This window comes from Cervus canadensis, chromosome 28, assembly GCF_019320065.1.
Source record: "Cervus canadensis isolate Bull #8, Minnesota chromosome 28, ASM1932006v1, whole genome shotgun sequence".
In the NCBI taxonomy this organism is placed as follows: domain Eukaryota; kingdom Metazoa; phylum Chordata; class Mammalia; order Artiodactyla; family Cervidae; genus Cervus; species Cervus canadensis.
In genome coordinates, this window is record NC_057413.1 from 12,130,101 (window position 1) to 12,147,121 (window position 17,021).

The 17,021-nt window shown below is 43.2% G+C and overlaps 1 protein-coding gene across 13 annotated transcripts in view; it reads right to left on the reverse strand.

Annotated features, from left to right (window-relative positions):
- The window catches only part of KIF13A (kinesin family member 13A), a 196,447-nt gene that overhangs the window by 11,659 nt on the left and 167,767 nt on the right, over nt 1-17,021 (reverse strand). For 4 of the 13 annotated variants that reach the window (XM_043450881.1, XM_043450879.1, XM_043450876.1 and 1 more), the window contains 12 exons: nt 16,144-16,182; nt 14,439-14,538; nt 12,685-12,811; nt 11,349-11,404; nt 9,941-10,065; nt 9,501-9,677; nt 7,718-7,810; nt 7,414-7,566; nt 6,022-6,099; nt 2,789-2,836; nt 1,613-1,724; nt 70-221 (listed from right to left, as the gene is read on the reverse strand). In XM_043450881.1, the coding sequence (XP_043306816.1) occupies nt 70-221; nt 1,613-1,724; nt 2,789-2,836; nt 6,022-6,099; nt 7,414-7,566; nt 7,718-7,810; nt 9,501-9,677; nt 9,941-10,065; nt 11,349-11,404; nt 12,685-12,811; nt 14,439-14,538; nt 16,144-16,182 (1,260 nt within the window). The remainder of the gene's footprint in view (nt 1-69; nt 222-1,612; nt 1,725-2,788; nt 2,837-6,021; nt 6,100-7,413; nt 7,567-7,717; nt 7,811-9,500; nt 9,678-9,940; nt 10,066-11,348; nt 11,405-12,684; nt 12,812-14,438; nt 14,539-16,143; nt 16,183-17,021) is intronic. The other 9 variants (XM_043450874.1, XM_043450883.1, XM_043450886.1 and 6 more) reach the window with 5 other exon arrangements.

Consider the following 17,021-nt stretch of genomic DNA (forward strand, 5'->3'; position numbering starts at 1 on the left):
AGCGTTACTTCTGCTGGGGCACAGAGCGTCCATTCTATTGTACACAGTACAGACAAGTCAAGCATTTACCTCCTGGCTTAGAAGAGGCCTTGCTTCAAGTGCTATCCTTTTCTTATGCTCCTCTTTTACAGGCATTAGGGGCTTGAAAAACTTTGGTGGCTGAGGAGAGAATGCTTTGAAAGGGCTGACTGTTATGGCATGAGGATTCTCTGATGCACAACCTGGGGAAGACAAAAGGCACGGGCTTACAGGCACACAGCACTTTAACCAACCCACAGGGAGCGAGGCAGGGCCAGAGCCAGCAGGAATATCTGGCGGAACAAAAGAACCAGTGTGTGAATACGGCTGACCTTGAACATCGCGGGTCTGAACTGCATGGGTCCACTCACACATGGATTTTTTTTCATTAAATGTACAGTTGGCCCTCAATAGCCTCAGGGTTTTGCCTCCGAGGATTACGGAGGACTGACTATGGGACTTGTACGCAAGGGCTCTGGGAACCAGTGGCCCTCGGATACTGAGTGATGGCTGTATTTGGTTGAGCATTAAGACAGGTCGGCAAGAATGGAGATGGATCTACAAAGTTAAAAAGAATCGTCCAAGGCCTGGACAGCAGCAAAGAAATCAGAAACCAAATTTTCTACCTTCTTGTCAAGATCCAGCTTGAGCATCACTTCACGGACCAATTTCAACTCACGCTGATTTTCTATTTCTCTGAATTCTCAGAGCCCGTATTATCTGTAAATGCATTTTGGCACTTTCTGATTTACTGGCTTATTTTCTACATATCTCATTTTCACAGCTGGATTTTAAGATCTTGGCATCTTTTGGTTTCTGCCCCTGCATAAGGCAAGGAGAGGCTCAATCTTAACTCAGTAACCGAGTACTATGTGAGTTCTCTCGCAAGCCACTGTTCCCTCAAGCCACCTTGCTCCATATGACTAAGGAAGGACAATTCCTTTTTTCTTGCTTTTACTCATTTTTTACTTTTTGGGGTCTCTATTTCTCCTTCTATATTTTTCTCTTCAATTCACTGGTACAAAGGAACATAGTAGGTAAAATATAAGGTGTAGGTAAGGTAACAGAGCTGATTGAAAAATTCTAAGAATGCTATTCCTTTCAGGGCACTAGGAAATTACATATTTAGGCAATAATGTTGTCACTGACCAAATTCATTTCTGGTATCATTTTTTTTTAATTTCCTTAGGAGTCAGAGACATATTCTTGTAATAACATACTTTGATTTGAGCACAAAACCATGATGGAGGTGGATATGCTTTTGGTAAAGAATGAACTCTAACCATAATGTAATAATAAGATTTGTATGTGTCTCAAAACTGATTTCAAAATCAGGAAATGATATATGAAATGTGATTTGAAAATTACAAGTGCTACACAAAAAGCCTATTATTAATTGGATGATATAATGGATACAAAGAAAAGAAAATTAAATAAGTGAGCAGGATATGTTCTATTCAAGAAGACACTTTTGGATCATCTAGCAAACTAGAATTTCAGCTTTCTATCTTATTAAATGCCATCTAGAAAAGAATTTCCCCCCACACCTTTCCTAAGAAATTATAAAGAGATAACACAGAAAAAAATATCTCACCACTACCTTCTTTACTCCTTCGAGGTGAATCCCTAGGCAAAGTTCCATAACACGATACATCCTGGTAACTCGGGCTGTAGTCAGACATGTCTAACTGGCTCTCTGGCCAACCCTACAAGGTAGAAATGCGGGTTAAGTGTAATTATGTTCCTCTAAAATGAGAAAAGAAGCCTGATTGGAGTTTTTTCCTATTTCTTTTTATGGTAGTATGTGCTCTTTTTTTAAATTATAAAATAGATCTAACATGTAGAAAAATACTGGACAATATGACCAGTGTTATCATAACCAAGGTTATACCCAGAGTGAAGAAATGTTGGTAGTTTATTCTATTTGTTCAAGATTTAATAAAATCATTACAGATATAGTGAAATCCTCTTTTGGACCCCTACAGGACTCATTAAAGCTCCACTTTTATAAATTTGTTATGTACCTAAGATGACCAGATAATTTAAAGATCAACCTACAACACTTGAGAGTGAAACAGTTCCATTGACAATTTTTCCTAGGTAGCCTGGCATAAGCTTGGACTGCCCCAGGCAAATTAGGTGGTATGGTTACTCTATATATACTTAATATGTAAAACTTCCAAGCTGGCAAAGATATTGGTATACTAAAGGGGGAAACCTCCTTTTTATCATATACACTTAACTAACCTTATTTCAGCTTCTCAGGAAATGTCATCTCTAAGGACTAGATTTTAAAATGCTTAAAAAAATAAAAAATAAATTAAAAATAAAAATTAAAATAAAATGCTTGAAGGCATAATCTGTTTTGATATTTCCTGAATCATCTATAGTCCCCAGAATAATAACTTACATATGAATAAGATAATGCTGTACAATATCCTTAATTTCAAGTTCCTAATTTTCCCCATTTGAAATAATTTTGATTTTGCTATGGTGGATATAGTCATTTAGAGTTAGACCCATAAACATATATTTATTTGATTATGTATGCAATGATCCTGATAAGGAACGTATCATGCTAAGTAACAATGTAATACTCAGAGGGCATAGCAATTTCACATCAAGTACTTGAACTTGGGAATGGACATGTGGAGACAATGATCTGCATCAGGTTAAGGTGGGAAGTTCAGAGATTTTAAAAACACCAAGATAAACTAAATTTCCAGACTTAGATCCCACTAATAACCTGACCATGCCCACAGGCACACACCTTATCATCATCGTCAAAGCCAGAAAGGTCTGGTCGACTGGAAGAGACCTGTAAGAGATGAATGGTTTCATCAGTGTGGTTTATACATTTAACATAACTAACTAGATAAAATATCACACATACAGTTGAAGGTTGTATGACCTTCTCCTTCCCCTCATTCTTTCTCCTAATATTTATTATTTCTTTATTTATTTGAGTTTATCATAATTGTGCTCTAATATTTATCATTACCTTTAAAAAAGTATTCAGATTTTCTAACTTAAAATTTTTTATCCATAAATATTTCTCTATGACTCTCTAAAAGACAAGGAATTCCTATTCTCTTTGTAAACCATACTACTGCATCTTAAAAGATGAAGCAATTCCTAAATAGTATCAGCTGGAATCAAGATTGCCAGGAGAAATATCAATAACCTCAGATATGCAGACGACACCACCCGTATAGCAGAAAGTGAAGAAGAACTAAAGAGCCTCTTGATGAAGGTGAAAGAGGAGAGTGAAAAAGTTGGCTTAAAGCTCAACATTCAGAAAACTAAGATCATGGCACCTGGTCCATCAGTTCAGTTCAGTTCAGTTCATTTCAGTCGCTCAGTCATGTCAGACTCTTCGCGACCCCATGAATCGCAGCACGCCAGGCCTCCCTGTCCATCACCAACTCCCGGAGTTTATTCAAACCCATGTCCATCGAGTTGGTGATGGCATCCAGCCATCTCATCCTCCATCGTCCCCTTCTCCTCCTGCCCCCAATCCCTCCCAGCATCGGGGTCTTTTCCAGTGAGTCGACTTTTCACATGAGGTGGCCAAAGTACTGGAGTTTCAGCTTCAGCATCAGTCCTTCCAGTGAACACCCAGAACTGATCTCCTTTAGGATGGACTGGTTTGGATCTCTTTGCAGTCCAAGGGACTCTCGATCCCATCACTTCATGGCAAATAGATGGGGAAACAGTGGAAACAGTGTCAGACTTTATTTTTTGGGGATCCAAAATCACTGCAGATGGTGATTGCAGCCATGAAATTAAAAGACCCTTACTCCTTGGAAGGAAAGTTATGACCAACCTAGATAGCATATTAAAAAGCAGAGACATTACTTTGTCAACAAAGGTCCGTCTAGTCAAGGCTATGGTTTTTCCAGTGGCCATGTATGGATGTGAGAGTTGTATTCTAGGCAGGAAAGCTGATGCCAGGAATTGATGGCTTTTGAACTGTGGTGTTGGAGAAGGACTCTTGAGAGTTCCCTTGGACTGCAAGGAGATCCAACCGTCCATCCTAAAGGAGATCAGTCCTGGGTGTTCACTGGAAGGACTGATGTTGAAGCTGAAACTCCAATACTTTGGCCACCTCATGTGAAGAGCTGACTCATTGGAAAAGATCCTGATGCTGGGAAGGATTGAGGACAGAAGGAGAAGGGGATGACAGAGGAGGAAATGGTTGGATGGCATCACCGACTCAATAGACATGGGTTTGGGTAGACTCTGGCAGTTGGTGATAGACAGGGAGGCCTAGCATGCTGCGGTTCATGGGGTCGCAGAGTCGGACACAACTGAGCGACTGAACTGAACTGAAATAGTATCAGATATCCCAGTGGTTAAATGTCTATAAACACTATCACAGCTAATTCTGAGTCAGGATCAAAGCAGATCATCCATTGCAACTGGATGATATATGTCATAAGTCTTTTTTAATTTATGAGTTTTCCTTTTCTTCCCCCAACAATAGCTCTAGTGCTTTAATTTTCTCTACCATCTAGCATTCTGCAGTACAAATGAAATAACAGGAAAATTAGGGCTAAAGATGGAGAAGGAAATGGCAACCCACTCCAGTATTCTTGCCTGGAGAATCCCAGGGACAGAGGAGCCAGGTGGGCTGCCATCTACGGGTTACATTGAGTCAGACACGACTGAAGCGACTTAGCAGCAGCAGCAGGGCTAATGAACTCCCTCTTTAACTGCATCCCTCAAGTATTGGTATATGTATCATTTTTTTTTTTTATCATTCAGTTCTAAATACATTCTAATTTCCATTATGATCTCTTCTTTGATGCCTAAATTAATTAGAAACTGTGTCTGCCCCCACCCCCAATTCACAACTTTATGAGTCTCATCAACTAAAAGAACTGAAATGTAGTCAGAAAAAGTGATCTGTATGAAAGTGATTATAGGGAGTTGCTTTTCGGACTACTGTAAGACAAGTTTCATGAATGTTCACCAAGGGGACTTCCCTGGAGGTCCAGTGGTTAAGACTCCAAGCTGCCAATGCAAGGGCACAGGTTCAATCACTAGTCAGGAAACTAAGATCCTACATGTCACGCAGGATCAAAAAATATTAAATAAATGTTCGTCGTGTTTGTAACCATTATCTCGCAATTCTTGAGAATGGGAAAGCAAATCACAGTTTTCCTTGAAAGGATCTGTCTTTCACTCTGCTGCTTCGAGAAAGAGGCTACTTTGAAGTGGTCCACGCACTCCTCTGTCCTTTCTTCCTATGACAGTGTTGCCTTCCACTAGACACAGTGTCTGTCAACTGGGTTTCCTCGCTGAAATGGTTTGTTGAGGAAGGTCATCAACCTAAATAGCAGGCACCATGGGAGGGTCTACATGGAGTTGCCTGGCGCCCTATCACACCGACAGTGAGATCCTTGGGGCAGCTAGAAGCGGGCACAGACTGGAGAGCAGGACTCAGAAGCGCTGGCACAGGACCTCTGACCTCACCATCTTTAAACCAACATGCAATTCACATCCTAAGAAACTTCTTCCAAGGATATGCAACTCTATGTGGAGAAATTTGCAAGATTCCACTAAAAGCTTGGGGCTTCCCTGGTGGCTCAGATGGTAAAGAATCTGCTTGCAATATGGGAAACCCAGGTTGGATCCCTGGGGTTGGGAAGATCCCCTGGAGAAGGGAATGGCAACTCACTCCAGCATTCTTGTCTGGAGAATTCCCATGGACAGTGGAGCCTTGTGGGCTATAGTCCATGGGGTCGCAAAACAGTCAGACATAACTGAGCAACATACACACATACACACACACACAGAGCTCAGTCCTGTTACTTGTAATGGCTCTCTGGTGGGCATCTCTAGAACAGAGGCGCAGGCTTGGCACCCTGGGATGCCCACACCTGGGCCAAATGTAATTCTCCCTGCCGATAAACCCTGACCTGATTCCCCTGACTTGCCGCACCCCAAACCCTGAGATGAGTCACTCGGACGAGACAGCCCCGCCGCGGGTGAGCTCACATTGTGAACGTTGGGCGTGCTGAGGCTTCGCCGCAGGTGCCGAGCTTTGGTGGAAAGCGCTTCTTTGACCGTGACTGCCTGCAAATTTGAAAATGACATTGATTTTTCTTCCTCTGATGGCAAAAGGAATGTATGTTTATTGTGAAAGATTTCAAAAGTATAGAAATAAACATCATTTCAAGCCTACACTACCAGCCATCCTCACCCTGTATTTACAAAACTGGATCTTATTGTTTTCACTAATTTTTTTTTTTGCTTAATTTATGAAAAATATTTTTTCATAAATAAAACCAGGAAGGCTGATGAACTAAAGGTATTTTATGCTGCAGATTTACAAATAGGTGGGTAGAGAAAACACGGATGAAATACCACTAACGATATATGTCACTTGTGAAACTGAAGTCAACTTTTATGCTGCTGTGTTTCACTCTGCCACAGTTTGGGTGGGAATTCCACTAAAGGAAGATTTTTCTGACAGATGCCAATCTTGGTCCTCTTTTTGCTCAAAGCACACTTTTCATAACTTCTACTGCCTCTATCGAGTGACACCTCTTCTGGAGTTTCACGACCTAGTGGATTATTTTCACCTGGCAATAGCTTGCCACAGAGGTTAAGCTTGGTCCAAAAACTAGGGAGAGAGAGATTATGCGGTTAAGGATGTGGACTTCAGAGTCAAGCGTTCTGGGTTTATATCTGACTTTGTACCAATTCTTAGCTGGGTGCCCTTGGGCAGGGTGGCTAACTCCTGTCAGCCTCAATTTTCTCATTTACAAATGGAAACGATGATAGTATTTACCTCGCAGGGTTATTATTATTATTTTTTTAATTTTTTATGGTGGTTAAAGTCACATGATATAAAACATACTATTTTACCCATATTTAACTGTACAGTTCAGTGGCAAAAAGTACATTCACACTGTTGTCCAACTCCCACAATCATCCATCTTGAAGATGAAATAATGGGGCTTCCCTAGGAGGGGTTCAATAAAATGCACTCATCGGAATTTGTGTCACTCTTTTGTCAAAGTAACTATTTTGTCTAATGAGATGGCTACTCAAGTCTTCCTTCTCTCATGGGTTGAGAGAGAAAGTGTGTTGGTAAATAAGTTTATCTTTATCCAGTTGGGGTGAAGGCTAGTGATCTCTCAGATGGTACAGAATCTGCCTGCAATGCAGGAGACCGGGGTTCGATCCCTGGGGTCGGGAAGGTCCCCTGGAGGAGGGCATGGCAACCCACTCCAGTATTCTTGTCTGGAGAATCCCAAGGACATAGGAGCCTGGTGGGCTACAGTCCCTGGGGTCGCAAAGAGTCGGAGACGACTGAGCATCTGCCACTTTCGGTTTTCACCTGCTGGCGATCTCACCCTCCAGCCCAGACCCGCAGTCACTTGCCTGCCGGAGTCGTTCCAGGCTCAGGATGTTCTCCACCTGCAGCACGCCTCGCGTGTACTTCTCGATGTACGTCTCCCCGTCCGACGTGCCTTCGTTCTCACTCCTCGCGGCCATGAGAGCCAGCGTCTCCCGGTCCTCAATCTCCTCTGTTGCCTAGGGAGACAAGCAGGCACTTAGATTACTGTTACGTGAACAATATTTCTCTCAAAATTGTGGTGAGAAAATGGTTTAAGAGTTTTGAGACCTAACTCGTTCTCCAATACTCAGATTCTGACATTTCAAAAAAGTAATACACACTTTTTACCTTTGGTATGTTGGATACTATTTCATAGGTTACACCACAGGAATAAAATATATTCTTCAGTGATATTCTCCTCTTCAAACTCTGGGTGAAACTCTGGTAGAAAAGGAAAGCTAAATTAAGCGATGTGGAAAATATAAGCTATTTAGTATTTTATAAATTATAAAAAAAACCAATGACTATGTTTTTGATACACACACACTACACAGCAAAATAGAAGAACACTGAACAGAAAAATCTTTGTCCTTAATCCTGGAGGACAGTAACATCCAGCTATTAAATTTGGGGATTAGATGACAGAGTCTGCAGTCCAGCCAAGGCTTTCTGTGGTTACTTCTCTTTACTGTGTGCATGTTTAGTTGCTCAGTTGTGTCCGACTCTTTGTGACCCAATGGACTTTAGCCTGCCAGGCTCTCCTGTCCATGGGATTCTCTAGGCAAGAATACTGTAGTGGGTTGCCATTTTCTACTCCAGGGGATCTTGCCCACCCAGGGATGGAACCCAGGTCTTCTGTGTCTCCTGCACTGGCAGGCCAATTCTTTACCACTGAGCCACCTGGGAAGACCACATTATACATTAACATACTATACATCATCATCATATGTAATTAATATTGCCTGTCAAAAGTTTTACCACTGTTTACAAAAAAAAAAACCTGAAAGTGATTTTTAAGCTGCACATTTCCTTCAAGAAAAAAAATTCTTTTACTCCAGGGGAAAAAGCACATTTGGAAAAGTTTCTCTCTTAGGAGAAATCTGGGATTCACTGCTTCTCTTTCCCATCCCATCTGCTATCTTTCTTCTTGATGCTGTCAGGGTTTAATCAGTCCATCCTGGCAGCATCAGAAATCAGCTCAGAGCATCCGCTCTGCTGATAGCGCCTCTGAGATGAGATCTGGGGAGGCGTTAGGAGACGGACTTATATGCAACCTGCCTTTGTGCTGGTTTTGTCATTAACCTACTTGAGCCAGGCATTCAACCTTTTTAAAACAGAGAAATGTTATAACTTCACTGCCTCCTAGGATTATGGATCTCAAATTGGTCAAGGTGGAAGAGTTCTTTGCTGAATGACATTTAGCTCTGCTATCCTCAGACCCTGTCATCTTAGATAAATGAGAATCAGATTATAAGCTGGTAGCGATTTGCACAGCCACTGAATTAACACCCCCAAACACCACTTTGTGATAGCAAGGAGCAAGAAACTTAGTGCTCATATATAAAGGTGGTGAGGGTGGTAAAGTGAAGTGAAAGTCGCTCAGTCGTGTCCAACTCTCTGTGACCCCGTGGTCTATACAGTCCACGGAATTCTCCAGGTCAGAATACTGGAGTGGGTAGCCTTTCCCTTCTCCAGGGGATCTTCCCAACCCAGGGATCGAACCCAGGTTTCCCGCACTGCAGGCGGCTTCTTTACCAGCTGAGCCACCAGGGAATCCCAAGAATACTGGAGTGGGTAGCCTTTCCCATCTCCAGTGGATCTTCCCAACCCAGGAATCGAACCGGGGCCTCCTGCACTGCAGACGGATTCTTTACCAGCTGAGCTACCAGGGAGCTATCAGTAAAGAATCTGCCTTCAATGCAGGAGACGTAAGAGATGCTGCTCCATCCCCAGGTCGGGAAGATCCCCTGGAAGAGGAAATGGCAACCCCCTCCGGTAATTCTCACCTGGAAAATCCCAAGGGCGAAGGAGCCTGGCGGGCTACAGTCCTGGGCTCGCAAAGAGTCGGACACGATCGAGTGACTAAACAACAACAACAACATGCAGCGGCAGAATCAGGCCCCATTACTACCTGTTTGTTGTAAATGTTGGCTGCAATCCGTTTTCGTAAGACCAGCTCCATAGCTGCCGGGTGGCTGAGCTGGACTGTGGTCTTCACTATCAGGTAGATCCTCTCATTCTGTGGGGTGACCCTGTTCAAGTGAACGGAATCATGCACCGAGGAGTCCCAGGAGGCTGTGGCTGAAACCTAGGGACCCAGGAAGGAGGGGGACATGGAAATAAGACAACTCAGCTGTAGCAGTTTTACATCATGAGCTAGAAAACCACATGTAACTCTACTGAATCACAGGTGCTTTCCCTCACCTTTTGGATAACACATCTATTCTGTTTTGCAAAGTTCCTAGTCCACTTCCCCAAAAGCCCAGACCACAGCAGCTTAATGGGCAGACAGGCCCACAGGCATGTGCATCAACCTGAAGCCCTTTTAAGAGACTCCTGAAGGCCCATTACCTCCTCGTCACTGTGCTTTATGATGGGCAGGTAGAAAAACTGGCTGCCGTGCTCCTTGGGGAGGATGGAGTTCACGCCTGATGCGTGGGGGCCCACGAGCTGCTCATTGGCACTGAGGTCATCCGCTGACGAAGTCCAGGGCACAGATACAAAAGTGGGGGAAACATCAGATTTTTTTTAAAGCAAGCACCCCAAAATTTTAAATATGCTTTTTACAGATGAAGTTTATAGGTAATGCAATTTATTTATCTTTTTCATCCCTTATTCTGCAGTTAAAACAGTGATTCCAGTGTCCACAACAGCTTCTATCCTTTACAGAAACAACTCTGGGAGCCAAAAAGATGTCTTTGCAACTCTCCTATAAAATGGACTGAATATATTCCATATGTACTCCCGGGAACAAACATTTTCACTACATAAATGCACCTTAGAATTGTGCTGCCTTCTGATGTCAACTCCTCTTATAACCTAGTGTTCAGTTTATGGTCCTAATTATATAACTTACACTGAATTAGAGATTTGATTGGTTAAATTACCAACTTAGAAACAAAGTTCTATTCATTTGGGAGAAATTTGAAGACCATCCTCTCCAATGCCCTACCCAATATAGGATTCACTCTTTACAGATCTCTGGATATAGTTATTCAGCCTTTACTTGTATAATGGGGAACCTCCAATAATGGGGAACTCACTGCTTCATGAAGTAACAGCCTACTTCTAAGCTTTTAAGAAAACTGCCCATATGAAGAGACAAAGTTAACCTCCCATGTCTTCATCTATTCCTCATCTTTTTTAGGCTGTGCTTTGAGAATCCCAAGGGGCCTGCAGAAGGGCCTGCCCATCCCTAAACTCAGCAGCTCTCCTCTCATATTCCACACATGGGGTTCCATTTACGAGTTCATATTGAAAATAGATTTTGCTGCTAAAACGCATTGAAGACATTTGTCCTAGGTTCACCCAGGTTCAATCTAGTTGCTACAATAACAGATAACCCTTCATGTAGGGTTACAAGTCATCATGGTCTAGAAACACCACCATTGGCAGTGGGGAGCAAAGGGCACCAGTCAGAAATGCAGATTCCTGAGCACCCGCAACACAGAAGGATTCAGAGCTCTAAGGGTGATGACCTTCTCATGTAATTTCCATGTCTGTTACTGTTTCCGAGCAATAACTGAACTACAATTTTTGTATGCAGTTCTCAATCTCTCAAGTGCTTTTTTTTGAAGAATAAATGTCTACATCTGTCTTTTAGTGATTCTATATATCAGGTTTTATACATTTGGTTGTTACCTAGATAAGGCATGTGAGTGATCAGACACGTCATTTAAGGGCTAAAATGCTGTGGGTTTGACTAGATTGCAAACCTCATTCAGGGTGACAAGCCTTGGAACAACAGGTGTCTACTTACCGTTCAAATCAAGGAAGAGAACCGGTATGTGGGTTTCCATTCCAGGTGGTGGGATCCTAAATTTAATAACAATATTTCATCATAACATCAAAACATCATAACATGTTTTGCCTCTTGTTAAATAACTAAACATCACAGAGGCAGGTAAGCAGAGGAGAACCATCGTGGAGATAGATACAGCTCTTACAAATGAAACATTCTCACAATTCTTATCATCCTTATTTAACACCAATCATGGGATTTGTGTGATTTCTATAAAGAACTGCCAGTTATATGAATTACATGTAACTAATTGAAACAAAGATTATTTGAAGTCTTTCTGAGAATAATTCTAGTGATGGGAAGAAGAGAATTGACTATTTTAGAGGTGGTACAGAAAGCTGGATTGATTTGCCTAGCTTCTTTTGAGCATCAGGAGTGATTGAAAATCAACTGATGGATCACTGTTGATGTAGTGCTTAATTGTTGACTCTATGCTGGTAACCAAACTAAACAGGCATGAAGACAAATAAGAAGACATTTTTGCCCTTTACAAGTATGCTGCAGAAGCACCCTTCTTTTAAGTCAAGATATAAGACAGTGTATTAAAAAGCAGAGACATCACTTTGTTGACAAAGGTTCATCTAGTCAAGGCTATGGTTGTTCCAGTAATCATGTATGGATATGAGAGCGGGACATAAAGAAGGCTGAACACCGAAGAACTGATGCTTTTGAACTGTGGTGTTGGAGAAGCCTCTTGAGAGTCCCTTGGACAGCAAGGAGATCCAACCAGTCTATCCTAAAGGAAATCAGTCCTGAATATTCATTGGAAGGACTGATGCTGAAGCTCCAATACTTTGGCCACCTAATGTGAAGAACTGACCCATTGGAAAAGACCCTGCTGCTGGGAAAGACTGAAGGAGGAGGAGAAGGGGATGACAGAGGACGAGATGACTGGATAGCATCACTGACTCAATGGACATGAGTTTGAGCAAGCTCTGGGAGATGGTGAAGAATGGGAAGCCTGGCGTGCTGCAGTCCATGGGGTCGCAAAGAATCAGACACGACTGAGTGACTGAACAACAACGAGAATTTCTGGAGATCGGGAAGTCATGTCCGAGTTGCTCATTCCGGGGAACTGAGGAGCATGGTATCTGATTGCTGGCCAGCGATAAATGATCTCTGGCTTCCTGTGAGAGGATGGTGGTTGCAGCGGGCAAGGACAAGAAGGACAGGGGCATTGGGGCTGGGCGGCCCTTCCCTGGGCAGCTTGTAGTACTTAACATTTCCTGTTACAATCCTGGCAGTTAACTCGCCTGACCTGCCCCAGGCCACCACAGAAGGAAAGGGGGCTCACCAGTCGGCAGGCGCCCCGGGGATCCCACTGCCCGGAGCAGGCACCAGCACGGCGTTCCTCTCTTCCGTCAGCCCCACCCACTGCTCCACCAGCCGGGCTTCCCGCTCTACGTCATCCTCCGTCTTCTCTGCGGGCAAAACGGGGGCATGAGCACCACAGGGGAGGAGGGATGATTTCTAAATTTAAATCAGTTTGCACCAGGTGGTATCCACGAATGGCTTAATCATCCGTGATGTCGTCCCCCCCCCCCCCACCTCCCGCCAAAAAAAAGGATTTGAGGCTCTGAAGTCTAAGCCTGAGCCGCTCATGGAGGCTAGAACACCGGCCTAGCAGAGCCTAAGCCAGGAAGAGTAGAAAAACCAGTGGAACAGGAATGAGAAGACTCGGGTCATTTCAAGAGCTCTGTCATTTGGGAAAGTTATTCCACAGATGGGTCTTCATTTCCTACTTTGTCAAATAGGGATCCTACAAGTCATGTTAACTTCATGCACCGGTCAGAAGGATCCAGTGCAATAATGGACAGGGCACTGCTTTATGAAACCACACATCATTTTACAGAGGATTAAACACGGTCTCCTGCACTCCGCAAAATGAACTTACTCTCCTTCATACTTGGAATGCAAGGGATTTTATTTGATCTATTTTGCAATCCTCTTAGCCTAATTTAACTCTGGAGTGAGTTTTGTTTGTTTGTTTGTTTTAAAGATATGTTGAAGTTCTAACTCCCAGAACTTTATTATTTTTTGAAAAAAATTAATTAATTTATTTATATTTGGCTGTGATGCATCTTCATTGCTGTGCTCGGGCTTTCTCTAGTTGCGGGGAGCAGGGGCTACTCTAGTTGCAGAGTGCGGGCTTCTCAAGCAGTGGCTTCTCCTGTTGTGGAGAATGGGTTCTGGGGTGCACGGGTTGCAGGACTTGCGGCTCCCAGGTTCTAGGGCTCAGGCTCAGTAGTTGTGGCACACAGGCTTAGCTGCTCCACGGTATGTGGAATCTTCCCAGACCAGGGACTGAACTGGCGTCCCCTGCATTGGTAGGCAGACTCTTAACCACTGGATCACCAGGGAAATCCAAAGTGGGCTTTCATTAGCAGGCTGAGCACATACAAAAACTGACACCAAGATGTTTTCCTGAGAGAGGACGCCCGCTGACTTCTATGTGAAGTGGACTCACATTCAGGACATGTCCTGTGGTGGAGAATCAACCACAGTGAGTGAAGCACACAATCTGGATGAGAAACTGGAGTTTTAAGAGCATATTTCTGCTCTAGAATCCAAATGGCTGTTGCCGTTGGAAGCAAATGGAATCCTCCAAGTTGGGCAGTGGTGAGCAGAGCCTCAGGCTGACTTCTGGCCACCCTCAACAAGCCGGGCACATGGTTACCGGCCAGTGGTAGCCGGGGCCCACCTGCCACGTGTCGTGGGTTCAGAAGTGACCCTTTTGCTGTTGTCAGTCCCGGGATCTGAGCCTGGAATACCTCATATGGACATGTTGATATTGATGACATTTGCATTCATCAAAAACGAAAATTGAATTTAACATTTAATGTCGCAGTCAACCCAAGTAATGAAACTTACTACTTTCAAATTCAAGGCCTGTTTAAACCAACCTTGCACAGCAACGATTCACTAATATCTATAATTGTGACAGGGTTAAAAATCTGAGATACTGCTGCGCAGCTAAGAGAGGAAAACAGCCCAGCCCCACTGTTGAGTGAAAAAGCAACTCCCGGCTGAGAGTTTCATCCCATGTACCTTTCTTGTTGCTGACTTTTTTAATCTGTTCGTCTAGGTATTCTCGCCGTTTAATGAGGGCATCCGACCACCTCTCTCTCACGCAGTTTAAGTCTTCTTCCTGGCATCAGGAAGGGAAAACATTTTCCTGTAAAATGCACAGACAACTCTTTCTTTTTTTTTTTTTAACAAAAGATGTTTCAATTGATTAGGAAACTTTTCATTAGAAAAGGCCATTAAATGTTGCCGTGTGATTAATATGCAAGAAAGCACAGAAGCCTTAGGAACCCTGCATGCTGATTGAAGATCCTGATTTTCAGAAAATCAGAGCCCCTGGACTTCTGAAAGGATAATTACACTTAAAAGCAGGAGAAGCTCCAACTACACCAGCTGTTACACAATATGTGTGTCTATGTATTTAAGTTGTAGCTGTTCATTTGAAGAGGTTTGTGATTCTAAGAGGAAGGGCACCAGAAACAGACCCCCAATTCCAAAACAGCAAATGTAATGGAGAATCACATTTTCACCATTCATAGCTCAATGGTTGGGTAACATGTATTTTCTGAAAGGCAGAGAATAGATCAGCAGAGAACCTCTTGCACTTGCTGCAAAGATCTTACCTCTAACCTCTACCTTGAGGCTAACCAAAAATGCCCCATGCAAAAAGCCAACATGCAGTCAGCCATGCTGAGAAATCCTGGAAGCGGATGCTGGACCTGACTCTGAACCGCGGGGCAGGAAGTGCAGAGCCAGCCACAGGATGTTAGCTAATGGCGTTGCTGAGATTCAAGGGGACACTGGTATTTACCCTCAGGTTTGTTTTTACTTGTTTGTTTTCTTTCTCAGTAAAATTACGAGGCAGAAAAGACACCTACCAACCCTATTCAGAAGGCTTTGACTGCCTAATTCCAGTCTACCCATAAGATGGTCCATTAAGAGCAGACACCTGAGGACTTCTGAGGTGTCCCCTATGATAGACCTGCACTTTACTTAGAGGAAGGCACACCAGAAAACATGCTCTTGACATTTATGTAGAGAATCAATACAGAGACGGGGAACCAACCCAGAAAACTTCATCTTGGTTTGTCACCTTGCCCATTACTGTAATCCCACATCCCATTGACTGCAGGCTGGTCAGCACTAAGTAAGATTTCACCTGTGTACTTTTTCCTCTAGATTTCCAGAAAGATTTAAGGCTGAGAGTTAAATTCTCCAGGTTATGAATAACTAAGGTTGCCCTTACAGAATGAAGAAAACTGGCTAAACAAAACTATGTGCTTAAAATGTCTCCAGTTTTCCTATCCAGCAAAAATCTTTAAAAATCAAATGGCGTGTTAGAACAATATGACGTGCTCGGGTGTAAGGTGCTCACTGCAGGTTCACATAGGAAACACAGGTCTGTTTAAAGATTATGGATGGATAACTACAATTCTTAAGATCACCAATTTAATATGGCTATAGTGGTCTTGCTTAGATAAAGCTTTACAAGCTGGCAGTTCGAGATGGCATAGCAAAAATGAAGTATCTGTGTGTACATTTTAAACTGACGGGAAAGTCTGTAGCAACAGGATTGTGTCCCTGATTATGCTGAAAGCAAATCAAAAGCGAGTGAAAACGGCATGTTCTTGCTCTATGATCCTTCCTCCTCCCTGCCCTCGGCTTTGCGGATGCGGGCAATTAGCAGCAGCTGTGCCCCATGCCACAGGATTGATAGCAGCAGTGATACCTGATAACTATCCATATCATCACCATCCTCATCATCTCTCTGGTAGGAAAAAAATAAACACAAAGGACATGCATTTTGGTTCTCAAACAGCACACAAGGAAAACAGGTCTTTAAGCTTAACACACACATTACAAAGGGCACACACAAACAGCATTGGCATAATAAAACACTGAACTGAGTCTCAAAAACTGGACTTAATTCCCTTGCCTATAGTTAACTTAAGAGAATTTAAGATTTTTTTTTTTTTTCTTTCATCTAGAAAGCAGTCATCTAAAAATAGGAACTGTCTTAGATTCTCTTAGCTGGGGAGAGGAGCCAACCCCACTGGGTCAAGACTTACCCCACTGTTATACAAAGTTGCTATTAGTTTCTGGGTGAGCTGTCAACTGAGATTTAGAGTGCTCAAAGTTAGAAAGGACTTTGGGGAGTTTCTTGCTCAGTCTCTTGGTTTTAGCCGCGAGGCAGCTGAGACCTGAAGGATAAAATGATTGAACCCGAGGCTCACATGGATAGTGGCAGGGTCAGGACTGAGGCCAGGTCGGTGCCCTTGACCTGGCACCACACCTCAGCCACTGTGACATGATCCCAGCGGAAAACCACTGGGAAGCTAAGACTCCACGTCCAGTCAGTGCTCTGCATCCGCAAGTCCCCCATCTGCAGATTCAACCAGCTGCAGAAGCTTCTGGATACAGAGGGCGGAGTGTGCTGGGCCATTTTATGTAACAGACTTGAGCATTCTAGTATCCAGATTTTAGTATCCAAAGCGGGGTTCTGGAATCAATTGCCCCTGGATACCAAGGGAAGACTGCAGAGGTTCTGTATACTAAACCACTGCAGTAAGAGTTTATGACTATGTGGGGCTTCCGTGGTGGCTCAGA